Source organism: Choloepus didactylus, chromosome 10, assembly GCF_015220235.1.
Source record: "Choloepus didactylus isolate mChoDid1 chromosome 10, mChoDid1.pri, whole genome shotgun sequence".
Lineage (NCBI taxonomy): Eukaryota > Metazoa > Chordata > Mammalia > Pilosa > Megalonychidae > Choloepus > Choloepus didactylus.
In genome coordinates, this window is record NC_051316.1 from 131690637 (window position 1) to 131707720 (window position 17084).

At 43.7% G+C, this 17084-nt stretch overlaps 1 protein-coding gene across 11 annotated transcripts in view; it reads right to left on the reverse strand.

The window, feature by feature from the left end:
- PNPLA7 (patatin like phospholipase domain containing 7) overlaps nt 1-17084 on the reverse strand; it is a 116214-nt gene that overhangs the window by 72361 nt on the left and 26769 nt on the right. For all 11 annotated transcript variants that reach the window (XR_005210668.1, XM_037797680.1, XM_037797681.1 and 8 more), the window contains 2 exons: nt 5647-5747; nt 5262-5408 (listed from right to left, as the gene is read on the reverse strand). Coding sequence is in view for 10 of the 11 variants with exons in the window: in XM_037797680.1 (XP_037653608.1) it covers nt 5262-5408; nt 5647-5747 (248 nt within the window). In the remaining variant the exon portion in view is untranslated. The remainder of the gene's footprint in view (nt 1-5261; nt 5409-5646; nt 5748-17084) is intronic.

Sequence of the window (17084 nt, forward strand, 5' to 3'; positions counted from 1 at the left end):
AGAAAAAGTCCTGGAAGAAAACAACGGCCTAAAACTTCCCAAATCTGATAAAAGACATGAACATACACACCCAGGAAGCTCAACAAACGCCAAGCAGGACAGACTCTAAGAGAACTTACCAAGGCATATTCTAACAAAATTGCTAAAATCCAAAGGCAAAGAGAAGATTTTAAAAGCAGCAAGAGAGAAGCAACTTATCATACACAAGGGATTCCCTGTAAGACTAATGGCAAATGTCTCATTAGAACCCACAGAGGCCAGAAGACAGTGGGTTGGCATATTTGAAGTCCTTACAGGAAAAAAAAAAACCTACCAACAAAGAATTCTGTATCTCGTAACATCATCTTCCAAAAATGGAGGGAAAAGTTCCATTCCAGTTGACCGAGGTGGTGGCATAGAAGGCCAATAACCCACAGAATCTTTCAACAACCAGAAAAAACTAGGAAAAGCTGTTTCTGTTTCATCTTCGTCAGTATTCTAGAAAGCTGTGAAAAGACTGCAGTAACTGGGTGAATGCCTGATCACGAAAACGGAGCTTTGGAAATGGTAGATTACTGATTTCTTCTTAGGCCAGATTAGGTAATTTGGATGTTTCTAAGAACTTGTCCATTTCACCTATGTTTTCTAATTTGTTGGCATATAATTGTTCACAGTACCCTCTTACAATCCTTTTGGTTTCTGTAAGGTCAGCAAGTAAAGAGACTGAACCAGTTATTAAAACCTCAACATGCACTGTCATAATATCTCAACATGATAAAAGGCAATTATGAAAAACCCACAGCTAACATGATACTCAACGGTGAGAGACTGAAAGCTTTCCCCTGAGATCAGGAACAAGACAAGGATGCCCATGGTCACCACCGTGATTCAACGTTGTGCTGGAAGTTGTCTAGCTGGAGCAATCGGGCAACACCAGAAATGAAAGGCATCCAAATTGGAAAGGAAGAAGTCGAATCACCCCTATTTGGAGACAACATGATCCTATATACAGAAAATCCCAAGGAATCCACAAGAAAGCTGCGAGAACTAATAAACGAATCCATCAAAGCTGCAGGATACAAGACAAACACGCGGAAGTCAGCAGGTTCCTACACACCAGCGAAGAACAATCTGAAAAGGGAATCGAGACAACAATTCCACTTACACGAGCATCTAAAAATACAGAATGCCCAGGAATAAACTTAAACCAAGGAGGTGAAAGACTTGTATACTGAAAAATACAAAACACTGCTGAAAGAAATTAAAGGAGATTAAATAAATGGAAAGACATCTCATGTTCACGGATGGGAAAGCTTAAATATTGTTAAAATGTCAATTCTGCCGAAAGCTAGCTAGAAATTCAACGCAATTCCTACTAAAATTTCAGCAACCTTTTTTGCAGAAATGGAAAAGCTGATCCTCAAATTCACATGGAATAGCAAGGGGCCCCGAACAGCCAAAACAATCTTGAAAAAGAACAAAGTTGGAGAACTCCAACTTCCTGATTTCAAAACTTCCTACAGTAATTAAAAATGTGAGGTACTGACCTAAGGACAGACACAAAGATCAGTGGAGCAGAATCAAGCGTCCAGAGGGAGATGCACACACCGAAGGCGGCTGCTTTTCAACAAGGCACCAGGGCCATTCCGTGGGGAAGGAAGAGTCTCTTCAGCAAACGGCGCTTGGAGAACTGGAGACCCATATGCAAAGGAATGCCCACGGATCCCCACCTCTTAACACACACAAAATTAATTCAAAATGGATCAATAACCTAAATATATGAACAAACACTATACAATTCTTACAAGAAAACACAGGGAAATAGCTTCAGGACCTTTTAGATTTTACTTTACCTCAAAAGCACAAGGAACAAAAAGGAAAAAAAAAAACAACAGACAATGGATTTTATAAAAAATTAAAAACCTTTGTGCATCAAAGGACATCATCAAGAAATAAAGAGACAACCTACAGAATGGGATAAAATATGTGGAAACCATATATCTGATAAGGGTTTAATATAGAGAATACATAAAGAACTCCTACAGCTCAAGGACTAAAAGACAAACAACCCAAGTAAGAAACAGGCCAAGGATTTGAATAAAATTTCTCCAAAGGAGATATTCAAATAGCCAATAAAATAAGAAAACATGCTCCACATTAGCCATTAGAGAAATGCAAATTAAAACAATTAGTTACCACTTCACACCCATGAGGATGGCTATTGTTAAAAAAACTGAAAATACCAAGCGTTGGAGACGAGGTGGAGAAACAGGAGCCCTCACTCGCTGCTGGTGGAAACACAACACGGTGCGGCTGCTCTGGAACAGTTTCACGTGTAGAGTCACCCTGCGCCCGGGGATCCCACCCGCGGCATCTGCCCAGAGCGCCGGCAGCAGGGCCCGGGGTGGCCGTCTGTGCCCCAGTGTTGATGGCAGCACCGGGCGCGGGAGCCACAGGGGAGCAGCTCAGTGCCGGCCACGGACGACGGAGAAGCACACGGGCCCGGGCACGAGACGGGAGGTCACTCCGGGGTACAGAGAAGCGCAGTGCGGGACAGGCTACACGGATGGGCCTTGGAGACGCCATGCCGAGTGAAATAAGCCAGAAACAGAGGACAAATTCTGTTTGATGTCTCTTATATGAAATACTGAGAAAAAGCAAATCCATCGAGACGGAGAGAACTGTGCTGACCGGGGTGGGGGGGCAGCGAGCTACTGCTCAGCGAGTCTTGAGTTCTGGTTCGTGATGATGAAAACAGTCTGGGAAGAGAAGTGGTGAAGGTTGCACAGCATTGTCAACATGCTCAGTGCTGAAGAGTGGTCCACCTAATTAGATTTAAAGATTTTATATGTATATTTTAGCAAAATTAAAAATACATAATTTTAAAACAAAGAAGGCGGGAAATTGGAGTGGGGAGGGGAAGAAGAATCGGCGCAGCCTGGGACGGGCACCACACGAGAGGCTTCCTTAACAGAAGAGGCCATAAGGAAAAGAATCCCAGGGGGAGACTAGAGGGAAGAGACGAAAGGCAACGTCGCCCACTGCAGTGTCCCTTACAGGGTCCCCGATTTAAACAAAGTGTGAGAAAAGCATCATTCGTGACATTTAAGGGACAACAGGAAATTTGGACACTGACTAAATAGTTGCCAATATCATTTTCTTTTTCATGAGATGGTAAATGTTTTTATTTACAACCTTTCCCTGTTTTACATGAGGAGAATCACAGGGATTACTGTTAAATTTTTAGGAGTGACAATGGTATCGTGGTTCATCGTCTTTCAGAGTTAAATACTGAAGCATTTACTGGTGAAATAACATGAGGGCAGGGACAGAGTACATGGGTGGGGTAGAGGTGCAGCAGGAGTGGCTCGAACTCAATTACTGCAGCCAAATAATGGATTCATCATCCTCGTTATTCTACCTACTTTGCATGTGTTTGCACGTATTTTTAAAGCTTTTTAAAAAAAGAAAGATCCACTGCAATGCGTGGACTTTATTTAGACTCTGATTTGTATGCAAACAACAACAAACAGAGGCGTTGGAGGGAGGTGTCCTCTGATGAGGTGGCTGGTGATGCAAAGGCCCTTTACTTCTTAGTTGAAAGCATGAGACTTTGGTTGTTTTAAAACAGGGTCCTTAATCTTTAGCGAAATGATGCAACGTCTAACCCTTTCCAGGCGGAGCGTAAGTGGGGCGGGGTGAGGGCTCAGCCGGGCGGCGTGGGCCACGACGGACGGCTGCTGAGGGGGGGCATGTGCACATGCAGCTCAGGACGCTGCCACTGCCTTTTTACATGTTTGAAGTTTTCCATGATCAGTTGAAAAATAAAAACTATATAAAATTCTACATGAACTGGTGATTGAATAAAAACTTAAATTAACAGTAAGTTTGCTTAAAAGGCAAAAAGGCAAGCCCTACAGAGACAGTGCAGGACACGCAAGCCAGGAAGACTCCTATCCAGGAAACACAGATGCCCTACAGTCCGAGAGGGCGAGGCGGACTCCAACAGGCAGGCGGAAGGGCTGGAACTGCACTCTCCGAAGAGGAACCCAGAGGCCTAAAGGAGGAAAGCACCCGGGTGTGCAGCCTCATCAGGGATCAGGCAGGACCAGTGCAGACCCAGAAGCTGGTCACCTACCACGTCCACCCATGCTGCACAGACCAAACTCTCCGGCTGCCGGCGTGTGCTGGGCCACGGGAATGTGCCCTTCCTGGTGTGGGTGTGAACACCACCAATCCGGAAAACAGTCCGGCTGCATCAGGACAAGCTGGCAACGGGACCCACAACCCGGGCCTTCCAGCCCCGGACTGGGACGAGGGTGCATGCGCTGCAGCCCTGCTCAGAGTGCCCCCGGGGGTGACGTGGACAAAGGCGGCCAGGGGCTCATTCGAGGCACCACCAGCAACAGAGGGGAACGAGCGGCAACTGCCGGCAGCCACGTGCACGGCACGCAAACGTGATGCTGAGCAGAGAGGCAGGCTCAGAAAGACGCGCAGATGGTTCTGCTCACGTACAGCTCAAGAGCAGAGCGTTCGGAGTACGGGCCCAGGGCCATGGTGCCTGGAGGAGGGAAGGGGCTCTGGGCAGGGAGGGCACTGGCAGGCTCCCAGGGGGCTGGCGACACGCTTTTTCCCAGGAGTGGCAATCTCATGGGCATTCATTAAAAGGAACACCCTCTTTTTCCTCTCTTCTGATTATAAAGGTATATTTCACAATGTTTTAAAATTTGAGGGGTAAAGTCTAAACTAAAGACACATGTGTGTCCTCAAGACACAGCCAGGGGCACCATCCACTCCCTCCACCAGTGTCCCAGCTGGTACCGGAAGCCTGTGAAGGCGCATGGCCCTGACTGAGGGGACGAGGAAGTGTCCAGCAGACCAAGGAGGTGCAGCATGGGGACACCCGGCACAAAGCTGCCCTGCCCCATGGCATGTGGGGAGGGAGAAGACCACAGGCCTCCACGCACAGACAGGCTGGGGAGAGGCCAGCTGGAGGGGCCCGAAGCCCCCAGCCAAGGACACGCCTGCCCAACAGCGCTCAAGGACAGCTGAGCACCGCTCCCCAGGGTCCTGCTTCAGTGGGGGTGCAGCCCCTGTCCCCCAGGCCTGGGGCGTGCTGCCAGAAGGAGGCAGGAAAGTGAGAAGGGAGACAGCCTCCCAGCAAGTCCTCCCAGGGACAGGCGTCTGCAGGCCAGTCAGACACACACTCGCCATTTCGGCAAGGCCACACGCCAGCCTCTGTTCGCCCCTACTGAGGGGTGCGAGGAGACGCGGCCACTTACATCCAGCTTCATCAGGGTGAGGAGAGCCGTCTTGGCGGCTCTGAAGATGGCATCTGTCTCCCTGCTGGCAGCGCCCTCATCAGAGGGACTCTCCGAGTAGTGGAAGACTGCAGAAGGCAGCTCAGCAACAATCACGCTTTTCTTGGACTTGAAGAGAACAAAGGCACCAACGATCAGAAAGGTGAGGCCGGGGCAGGATCTGAGGGTCAGCCAGGCCTGGACAGCGGCCTTCACCTGCTGGCATGACTTGGCTGAGCGGCTGTGGGCCAGTCAAGTGAACAGGCCGTTCCCCTCAAAAGCACTGGGGCAGGGGCAGGGCAGAGCCCGAAGGGGAGCTGCGAGGAGAGGATGGCACGGTAAGAGCCGCGCAGAAGCTGCCACCTACCTTGCTGGCCACAGAGCTCCCGGCGTGCTCGTCGGAGGGCAGGAAGACCCTGGCGCGGTCACACGCCATCTCCAGGTCTGACGTGGCGCCTGCGGAGCTCCCTAGGGGTGGAGGGGAGGCTGAGGATGCCCGCCAGGCAAGGGGCCCCGGGGCACTCCCAACAGCACGGGCTGGCTGGGCACTCCCGAAGACCGAACGGCACCACCCTGGTGAGTTTCCAGCCTCAGACGGCAAAGCCACACTGCAGCCGTGCCTGCGACAGCCTAGAGTCAGTCTTCAAATGGCACTCCTTATCCAGGCACTGGGAATTCCAATGAAGGATATGGGCTTTGGAGTCAAACAACCAGGGCTGGAATCCCAGGCCCACCACTCATGAGCTGCATCTGAAATGGGCTTCAACAAGGCCCATTTCCAGAGTCGTTCTAGAACTCGCAGGAGGCCGGAGCCACAGCATTAGGCATCAGCAGCAGAAAGAAACGACAACACTAGGAACAGAAAGACACGTCCTCAACACGATAAAGGGCATATAGGAAAAACCCACTGCTAACATCCTACTCAATGGTGAAAGACTGGAAGCTTTCCCTCTAAGATCAGGAACAAAACAAGGATGTCTGCTGTCACCACTGATATTCAACACTGTACTGGAAGTTCTAGCCAGAGCAATTAGGCAAGAAAAAGAAATAAAAGGCATCCAAATTGGAAACGAAGAAGTAAAAATTTCCCTATTTACAAACGACATGATGCCATATACAGAAAATCACGAAAAACCTACAACAAAGCTCCGAATGCTGATGAATTCAGCAAAGTGGCAGGGTACAAGATCAGCACCCCAAGATCAGGAGTATTTCTATACATAAGCAACGAACAACCGGAAAAAGAAATCAAGAAAAAAAATTCCCTTCCTATTAGCAACTAAAAGAATCAACTATCTCGGAACAGGAGAGACTTCCAAGAAGATGGCGGAATAGGGAGCAGCAGGGCTCACTCCCTTCCAGAAACAGAAAGGCAGAAACTGTCCGAAACAGCTCTTCTGGGCTCCGGAGATGGGGGGAGCACTGAGCAGCCTCCAGGGAAGAGCGGGACAGGGAGACTGAGGGACCGAGGGCAAAGAGCTGAAAACAGTAACTCGCCCGGCTGCAGCTCCCGGTGCACCCCCACCCTCAGGTAAGCAGCTCCAGGTGTGCCGTTCCTTCCTGGGGACTGCTGCAGACTGTGAGGGCAGCGGACGCCCTCTTCCCCAAGAAGAGAGGGGCAGGCCCAGTACTACACCAGCTGTTAGCCAGTGACTTTAGGACACTGGGCACTGCTGCTTTAGCCCATCCTGGTCAGGCGCTTCTGTTTCCCCGCAACACGGCAGAGCCTACAGGGGCCCCTGCCTTCTTGGCGCCACAGGAACAGGTTGCCAAAGAGCACCATACGCTGGGCAGGCCAGGAAAGCACAGCGGAGAGAGAAGCTTGGGATGGTCTGTGCCCCCTGCGTGGGTCCCCGGCCCTGTTCTGGCTGGGAAATACTGACAAACCTGGTGTCAAAGAAGAGCTTTAACACCAACCCAATCAACAATAAAATCTTAAACAAGAGAAACTGACTTTCAGAATAATCTCTTTGAGATAATCAGATGCTCAGATATCAGCAAAAAATTACAAGCCATACTAAGAAACAGGAAGATATGGCCCAAAGGAAAAAAATAAAAACTCAGAGCAGATACAGAATTTGGAACAACTAATCAAAGATGTTCAAACAAATTTCCTAAATCAATTCGAAGAGATGAAAGAAAATATGGCTAAAGAAATAAAAGACATTAAAAAGATACTGGGTGAGCATAAAGAAGAATTTGAAAGTTATAGGGATGAAGGGTACAATAGATGAGATTAGAAATACACTAGATTTGAACAGGCAGAAGAAAGAATCCATGAGTTACAAGACAGGACACATCTGAAATCTTATAGAAAGAAGAAAAGATAGAGAAAAGAATGGAAAAATTTGAACAGGATCTCAGGGAACTGAATGACAACACGAATCACACAAACACACGCTTCATGGGTGTCCCAGAAGGAAAAGAGAAGAGATAAGGGGCAGCGAGAATATTCAAGGAAATAATGGCCAAAAACTTCCCAACGCTTATGAAAGATATAAATATACACATGCAAGAAGTGCAACGTACTCCAAAAAGAGTAAATCTGAACAGACCTACTCCAAGACACATACTAATCAGACTGTCAGCTGCCAAACCTACAGAGAATTCTGAAAGCAGCAAAAGAAAAGTGATACCTCACATACAAGGGACGCTCAGTAAGACTAAGTTCTGATTTCTCATCAGAAACCACCGAGTCAACAAGGCAGTGGTATAATATATTTAAGATACTGAAAGAGAAACACTGCCAGCCAAAAATTCTTTATTCAGCAAAGCTATCTTTTAAAAACAAGAAGTTTAAAATAGTCACAGACAAACAGAAGCTGAGAGAGTTCATCAACAAGAGACCAGCCCTACAAGAAATTCTAATGCAAGTTCAACAGGCTGAAAAGAAAAAAACAGGAGAGAGAGACTGGGAGGAGAGTGTAAAAAGGAAGACTATCAGTAAAGGTAACTAAAAGAGTAAAAAGAGAGACAAAAATAAGATATGACACATAAAATCCAAAGAATAAAACAGTTGAAGTAGTGCCTTTACAGTAATAACATTGAATGGTAAGGATTAAACTCTCTAATCAAAAGACACAGATTGGCAGAATGGATAAAAAAACATGATCCATCTATATGCTGTTTAAAGAGACTAACCTTAGACACAAGGATGCAAATAGGCTGAAAGTGAAAGGCTAGAAAAAGATATTCCATGCAAATAGTAACCAAAAAAGAGCTGGGGTAGCTTTACTAATATCAGGCAAAACAGACATTAAATGCAAAAGTGTCATAAAAGACAACACAGGACATTATATATTAATAAAAGGAGCACTCTACAAGAAGAAATAACAATCATAAATATTCATGCACCTCACCAGGGTGCCAACACTGGTAAAACTGAAGGGAACAACAGACATATGTACAATAATAACTGGACTTCAATACATCACTCTCAACAATAGATAGAAGACCTAGACACAGGATCAGTAAGGAAACAGAACTAAATAATATGATAAATGAGGCAGACCTAAGAGACATATACAGAACACTGCACCCAAAAACAGCAGAACATACATTCTTCTCAAGTGCTCCCGGAACATTCTGCAGGAGAGACCACATGCTGGGGTACAAAACAGGCCTTAATAAATGTTAAAAAATTGAAATTATACAAAGCACCTTCTCCAATTATAATGGAATGAAGCTGGAAATCAGTAACAGGCAGAGAATTGCAAAATTCACAAATATATGGAGGTTAAGCAACATGTTTTTAAACAACCAATGGATGAAGGAGAAATTGCAAGAGAAATCCGTAAATATCTCGAGACAAATGAAAATGAGAACACAACGTATCAAAACTTACAGGATGTGTTGGAATTAGCCGGAGAGGCATTTTTTCCTGGCATTTATACATGCAATGAAAATCTGCCGAATGAACAAGAAGGAAAGATCAGTACATTTTCTGAAGTTGATACCATAAAGGAAAGACCACTGAGAAAAAAGACACCTTGATCACCGTTTTCTACAGTCATTGGAGAAACCAGCAGAGGGAACGACAAGGAATGGAGAAAACTGAACTGATACAGACTAAACTGAACAAGTTCTTATTAATTTCCCTCCAACCCATGTTTCTAGTTTCTGGATTTTGTGGTTTTATGCAGGACAATCAGAAAGGACATATTAATAAGGCAAATTAAAAGTACCAAAGAGAAGAAGGAAAAAAAGTCCCAAAGAACAGCTCACTAGGAAGTCCAAATCCTTTTCTTCATATTCAGTTCAAGAACTTTCATTTCATGATTGTATAAAGAAGCTCCAGCCTGGCTTTTTACAAACGATTAGCTGGTGGTTAATTTTACATTGGATGGAGATACAATGGGTGTACCTAGTAAGTTTTCATTATTTGCTGAATGATAAAATGAACAAATCCACTGCATAAAACCACGTGTGTTCTAAGTATATTCTTCAAGGTTGTGGCTAAATTCTGGTCTCCAATATTCGGCAGATGAAGTGGAGAAAGACAAGGAAGGGCATTATTAATGAAGAAAAAAAGCCCTTCAATCCCAAGCTTTCCAACCTGATTCAAAGCACCACAGCTTCACTGTAAGCTGCAGGCATCTGCTGGATGGTACAAAGACAACAGAAAGGGAATTAAGGGAACCAGCTCTCCTCGGAGGCCAGGGATACAGCTGGAAAATGCTGCCGGAGCAATGGCCATACTAGGGGCTTCCAGTCTTGGCTTTGCTGTCCGCATCTTCCTCCACTTCTGTGACCAGCTCCCATCACTCTTAGCCACAGAGACACTTCTTGTAGGTCTATAATGTGGTTTGAAGAGTTTTCCCAAAGAAGCTAGCACCTTTCAGGGCTAACAGCAGAATCACTCTTTGATTAGGGTTTTATGGCAGGGGAATAGAATTTAAGTGGGCAGTTTTATTCCAGTTTATCTTTATATCCAAAGGGTGATAATCAGATTAAAGAAAGTTTGTGAAAAATAATAACAACAACAACTTATGGGGTGTGGCAAATGCAGAGCTGAGAGGGAAATTTATAGCCCTAAATGCCTACATTAAAAAGGAAGAAGAGCTAAAATCAAAGACCTAACTGCACACCTTTAGGAACTAGAGAAAGAATAGCAAATTAGTCCCAAAGCAAGCAGAAGGAAAGAAACAGCAAATATTAGAGCAGAAATAAATGAAATGATGAACCAAAAAACAAGACAGAATCAAAAGTTGGTTCTTTGAGAAGATCGGTAAAATTGAGAAACCCTTAGAGTGATAAAAACAAAAAGAGAGAATATGCAAATAAATAAAATCAGAAACGAGAGGGGGTATTACTACTGACCCAACAGAAATAAAAAAGATCATAAGAGGTTACCGTGAACAACTGTATGCCAACAAACTAGACAACTTAGATGAAATGGACAATTTCCTAGAAAGACATGAGCAACCTACAGAGTTAAGAAGAAATAGAGTATCTCAACAGACCAATCGCAAGTAAACAGATCGAATCAGCCATCCAAAACCTCCTAATAAAGCAAAGCTCAGAACCAAATGGCTTCACAGATGAATTCAACCAATTATTCCACAAAGAATTAACACCAATCCTGCTCAAAGTCTCTCAAAAAATTGAAGAAGAGGGAACACTACCTAAGTCATCCTATGACACCAACATCACCCTAATGCCAAAGTCAGATAAGGATACTACAAGCAAAGGAAACTTCAGACCAATCACTCTAATGAGGAGAGATGCAAAAATTCTCAAAAAATACCTGCAAACAGAATCCAAAGGCACATTAAAAGAATTACATGCCATGACCAAGTGGCTTTTATTCCAGGCATGAAAGAGTGGTTCAATGCAAGAAAATCAATTCATGTGATACACCACATGAACAAATTGAAAAGGGAAATACCATATGATCATCTCTATTGATTCAGAAAAGGCATTTGACAAAATTCAGCATCCTTTCTTGATAAATACACTTTGAAAAGTAGGAATAGAAGGAAACTTCCTCAACATGATAAAGGGCATGTATGAAAAACCCACAGCTACCATCATACTCAATGATGAGAGACTGAAAGCCTTCCCTCTGAGATTGGAAACAAGATAAAGATGTCCACTGTCACCACTGTTATTCAATATTGTGCCAGAAGCTCTAGTTAGAGCAATAAGGCAAGGCATCCAAATCAGAAAGGAAGAAGTAAAATTTTCACTGTTTGCAGATGACATGACCCTATATTTTACAAAGTCCAAAAAAATCTACAGCAAAACTATTAGAGCTAATAAATGAGTTCAGCAAAGTAGCGGAATACAAGATTAACACGCAAAACTTAGTAGTGTTTCTATGCACTAGGAATAAGCAATCTGAGGAGGAAATGAAGAAAAAAAATTCCATTTACAATTACAATAGCAACCAAAAGACTGAAATATCTAGAAACAATTCTAACCAAGGATGCAAGGACCTGTATTCAGAAAACTACATAACATTGCTAAAAGAAACCAAAGAAGACCTGAATAAATGGAAGGACACCCCGTGTTCATGGATTGGAAGACTAAATCTCGTTAAGATGTCGACTCTACCCAATTGATCTATGGATTCAACACAATCACAATCGAAATTCCAACAGCCTACCTTGAAGAAATGGAAAAGCCAGTTATCAAATTTATTTGGAAGGATAAGGGGTCCCAAATAGCCACAAACATCTTGAAAAAGAACAAGGTTGGAGGACTCACACTTCCTGACTTTAAAGCATATTACAAAGTCATAGAGGTCAAAACACCACAGTACGGACATAAAGATAGACATACTGACCAATGAAACTGAATTAAGAGTTCAGAAATAGACCCTCAGATCTACGGTCAATTGATTTTTTTTTTTTATGTGTTTCTTTTCTTTTTTTTTTTTCTTTTGAAATAAATTCAAAGTTACATGAACAGTTGCAAAAACAATACTAGCCCCATACACAGAATTCCATCATACCCTGACCCCCCTCCCTCGACAGCTCAATCCACCAACTATAACATGCTGTCACATCGCTATTTCTTTCCCTCCCTATCTATCATCCATCATATATTTCTGTCTTCTGAACATGAGAGCAGGCTGCACACATCCTTGAACATACACTATAATTCACGTATACACTTCCCATGAACAAGAACATTCTTTAATGTAATCCCATTAAGCGCAGCTAAGAAGTACAAGAGATTCAACAATGACACGAAGCTTACATTCTGTATTTCCTTTTCCTTATGTCTCAACTGTGTCCTTTTGAGCCAGCTGTCTTCTATCCTCCAATCTCATCGAAGTTCATCCTTGGCATTCAATTGTCATATATACAGCCTAAATCTTCCCATTCCACCCCCTCCCTAGCATTCCATTAGTGGGATTAATCACATTTAGAATGATGTTATGCTCTTTCCCACCATCCACTGCTAGACATTTCCCTTCACCTCAAACAGCAACCCTACACTCATTTCTTAACTTCCCATTGCCCCTTCCCCATTTCTCTTAACCCAAACTCTGATTTCATCTCTACGGTTATATTCTCTGATAATTTCTTTGTGTTTACTGTGGGGCTTAAAATTAACCTCTTAAATCCATATCAATCTTGTTTTTCTTTGATACCACCTTCACTTCAATAGGGCACATAAACTATGTTCCTATACTCCTTCATTCCCCCACCTCTATATAGTTGTCTAAAATTACATATTTTACATTGAGTTCAAAACCACTGATTTGTCCTTAGAGTTTGTGTATTTTTTATCATGTAGGAAGTAAATAGTGGAGTTACAGTTCAAAAATTATTGACTTCTATTTGTATTCCATTGTGTTTGGAGAATGTTCTTTGAGAAAATTCAAATTTTATTTTTTTTTTTTAATTTCTTGAGGCTTGTTTTATGTCCCAGGTTATGGTCCCTTCTGGAGAAAGATCTGTGATCACTGGAGAAAAATGAGTGTCCTGGTGATTTGGGATGTAAGGTACTATATGTGTCTGTTAAAATTCTGTATATGTCTTTCTCCTTTCTTTGTCTCTCTGTTGGTAGGGCTTCCTTTAGAATCTGAAGTAGGGCAGGTCTTTTATTGGCAGTCTCTCAGCATTGTTTGTGAAAAATTTAAGCTCTCCCTCAAATTTGAAGGAGAGTTTTGCTGGATAAAGTATTCCTGGTTGGAAATTTTTCTCTCTCAGAATTTTAAATATGTCATGCCACTGCCTTCTTGCCTCCATAGTGGCCACTGAGTAGTCACTACTTAGTCTTATATTGTTTCCTTTGTATGTGGTGAATTGCTTTTCTCTTGCTGCTTTCAGAACTTGCTCCTTCTCTTCAGTATTTGAGAGTCTGATCAGAATATGTCTTGGGGTGGGTTTATTTGGATTTATTCTATTTGGAGTTCGCTGGGCATTTATGCTTTGTGTGTTTATACTGTGTAGAAGGTTGGGGAAGTTTTTCCCAACAATTTCTTTGAATACTCTTTCTAGACCTTTACCCTTCTCTTCCCCTTCTGGGACACCAATGAGTCTTAAGTTTGGACGTTTTATTTTATCTATCGTATCCCTGAGATCCATTATGATTTTTTCAATTTTTTTTCTCTATTCTTTCTTTTGTTCTTTCATTTTCTGTTCTGTGGATTTCTAGGACACTGAGATGTTGTTCACCTTCCTCTAGTCTTGTACTGTGAATATCCAGAGTCTTTTTAATTTGGCCAACAGTTTCTTTTATTTCCGTAAGATCTTCTATTTTTTTATTTACTCTTGCAATGTCTTCTTTATGCTCTTCTAGGGTCTTTTTTATGGCGCTTATATCCCGGGCCATGGTCCTCTTGATGTCCTTTAAATCCTTTGCCATGTTTTCGTTCCTTGATTGTAGTTCTTTAATTAAACTTGCGAGGTATAACGCTTCTTCCGAAACCTTGATTTGTGTGTTTGGAGCTGGATTCTCCATATCATCTGGTTTTATCATATGCATTAAGATTTTCTGTTGTTTTTGGCCTCTTGGCATTTGTTTTGCTTGATAGGGTTCTTTAAAGTTGTATCAGAAAAAAAGGGGTATCGATCTACTTTTTCAGAGACACAGTTTGGTGACGTACACTTTCTCTAAGTAACCAGCAGATGGCGTCTGTGAGCCACCTATATCCCTCCAGTCAGTTCTCGCGTAGTGAGGGGAAATGATTCTTGTGTGTTCAGTTGGCGATCTCAGCCTGGGCACGCCGCTGGAGTCACCCGCCCTGAATGTGGGGCGCGCGCACGGGTGGCCAGGGAGGAAGGGCAGCTCTCTCTCGGTGTCCCATAAACCACCGGACTTGGCGCAGCGCCCCTGGGTTCTCCAAGCGGATCCCCCCTCCCAGCTGCGATCCTCCCTCAGCCGAGGGGGATGCCGTGCAAGTCATAAGTGTGTGCCATCCCTCTAGGGAAGCCCTGGGACGCCGGGCTGTGCCGCGGGGCCCTCAGCTCGCTTCAGAATGCAGAATGTGTGAGGCCATCTCCACTGCAACTCCTTGTGGGCTGAGAGCAGCCAAGGTTTTCTCCACCAAGAGAGAGCGAGAGACAGAATATTTCCCCCGACTCTCCCAAGGTCAGCCGTCACCAAAAGCCTCTGTCTGCTTGTTGAGGATTCGCTGTCTGTATTGAGCAGTTATTATTAAAACCTCACTTGGGGCTGGGCTGAGAAAGTGCACGGCGCGGCTTCCGTGAGGGAGGGGCTCCCGGCTGCAGGTTCTCGGCTCTCAGCACGGGTCCGCAATTTTCCTTACAGATTTTATGCTGTGATCTCGGGCATTCCTCCCACTTCATGTCGGTGGAAGTTGAGTGTACTGTCACATTTGTCTCCCCACTACCATTCCAGGTTATTTACTAGTTTTTTTTGTTCATTTATGAATTGTTCTGGGGGAGACTAAGTCTTCCACTTCTTTCTATGCCACCATCTTCCCAGAAGCCCCCAACTGATTTTTGAAAGGCTGCCAAGTCCACTCAACTGGGACAGAACAGTCTCTTCAACAAATCGTGCAGGGAAAACTGGATATCCATATCTAAAAGAATGAAAGAGGACCCCCCTATCTCACACCTTATACAAAGATTAACTCAAAATGGATCAAAGACCTAAATATAAGAGACAAGACTATAAAACTCCTAAAAGAAAATGTAAGAGAGCATCTTCATGATCTTGTGGTAGGTAGCAGTTTCTTAGATTGTACACCCAAAGCACAAGCAATTGAAGAAAAATATAGATAAAGGGGACCTCCTCAAAACTGAATACTTTTATGCATCACAAGATCTTGTCAAAAAGGTGAAAAAGCAGCCTACTTAATGAGAGAAAATATTTGGAAACCACATCTCCAATAACAGTTGTATATCCAGAATATAGAAAAGAAATCCTACAACTCAACAATAAAAAGACAAAGAAACCAATTTAAAATGGGCAAAACACATGAGTAGACATTTTTCTGAAGAGAAATAAAAATGGCTAAAAAGCACATCAAAAGATGCTCAACATTATTAGCCATCAGGGAAATACAAATCAAAACCACAATGAGATATCCCTTTACACATACTAGAATGGCCACTATTAAAAAAGAGACAACTACAAGTGCAGGAGTGGCTGCAGAGAAACAGGAACACTCGTTCACTGCTGGTGGCGATGTTACACGGTGCAGCCGCTGTGGACGACAGTGTGGCAGCTCCGCAGGGAGCTAAGTACAGAGCTCCCATGTGACCCGGCAATCCCACTGCTAGGTATGTATCCAGAGGAACAGGAAGCAGAGACTCGAACAGATACTCGCACCATGATGTTCACAGTAGCTTTATCCACAACTGCCAAAAAACGGAGGCAATCGGATGAATAGATAAATGTGGCCCACACACAATGCAGTATCATTCATCCGTAGAAGGAATGAAGTCCTGACGCATGCAGCAGCATGGAGGAACCCTGAAGACATCACGTTGAGTGAAATACGCCAGACACTAAAGGACAAATGCTGAATGATCAGAATAAGAAAATTCATAGAGTCAGAATCTAGAATATAGGTTACCAGGGGTAGCAGGGGAAAGGGTACGGGAAGTCAAGGCTGAAAATGTACAGGGTTCCTATTTGGAATGACAGAAATGTTTCGGTCATGGGTGGTGGTGATGGCAGCACAACATTGTGAATGCAATTAACAGCACTGGATCTTAATCGTCAAGGATCTGATACACAATCCCTGAGGTTAAGGCTTTATATTAAGCATTCTCAAGAGTGAATGATCAAAGCAAGAGTAATGCAGTGGAAAACAAACAAAACAAAAAAAAAACCCCACAGTACTGAAATATATATCTGAACGTGATTAACAGGGGAAATGCTAGATTGAATATATGGTAACAGAATAAGAGTTTTTTAAAATCCATGGAAATACACTACCCAAACAGTGAACCCTAAGTTAAACCACGGAGTTTAATTAATCGCACAATTATAAAAATGTGCTACCATCAACTGTAACAAATATTCCTCCCCAATTCAAGGTGTTGGCAGTGGGGTGGTATATGGGATCCTTTATTTTATGCATACTTGTTCTGCAGACTACAACTTCTCTAACAAAAGATAAAAAGAAAAAAAAAGAGAAGTAAACAAGCTGCGAAAACAACAAACCGCTGATACACACAAACATGGAAGATTCTGGAACTGTGCTACTTGGGGAAAGACACTAGACACGAAAGAGCACCACCTACACAATTCCTTTCCTGGGAGGTTCTAGAACAGCCAAACCAGCCCAGCAGACCTGGTGCGGGGTGTGGGCAGGTGGAGAACAGGAGGCATGGAGCTGTGTGCTGAAGACAGGAGTGCCTCTCTGTGCGCCACTGA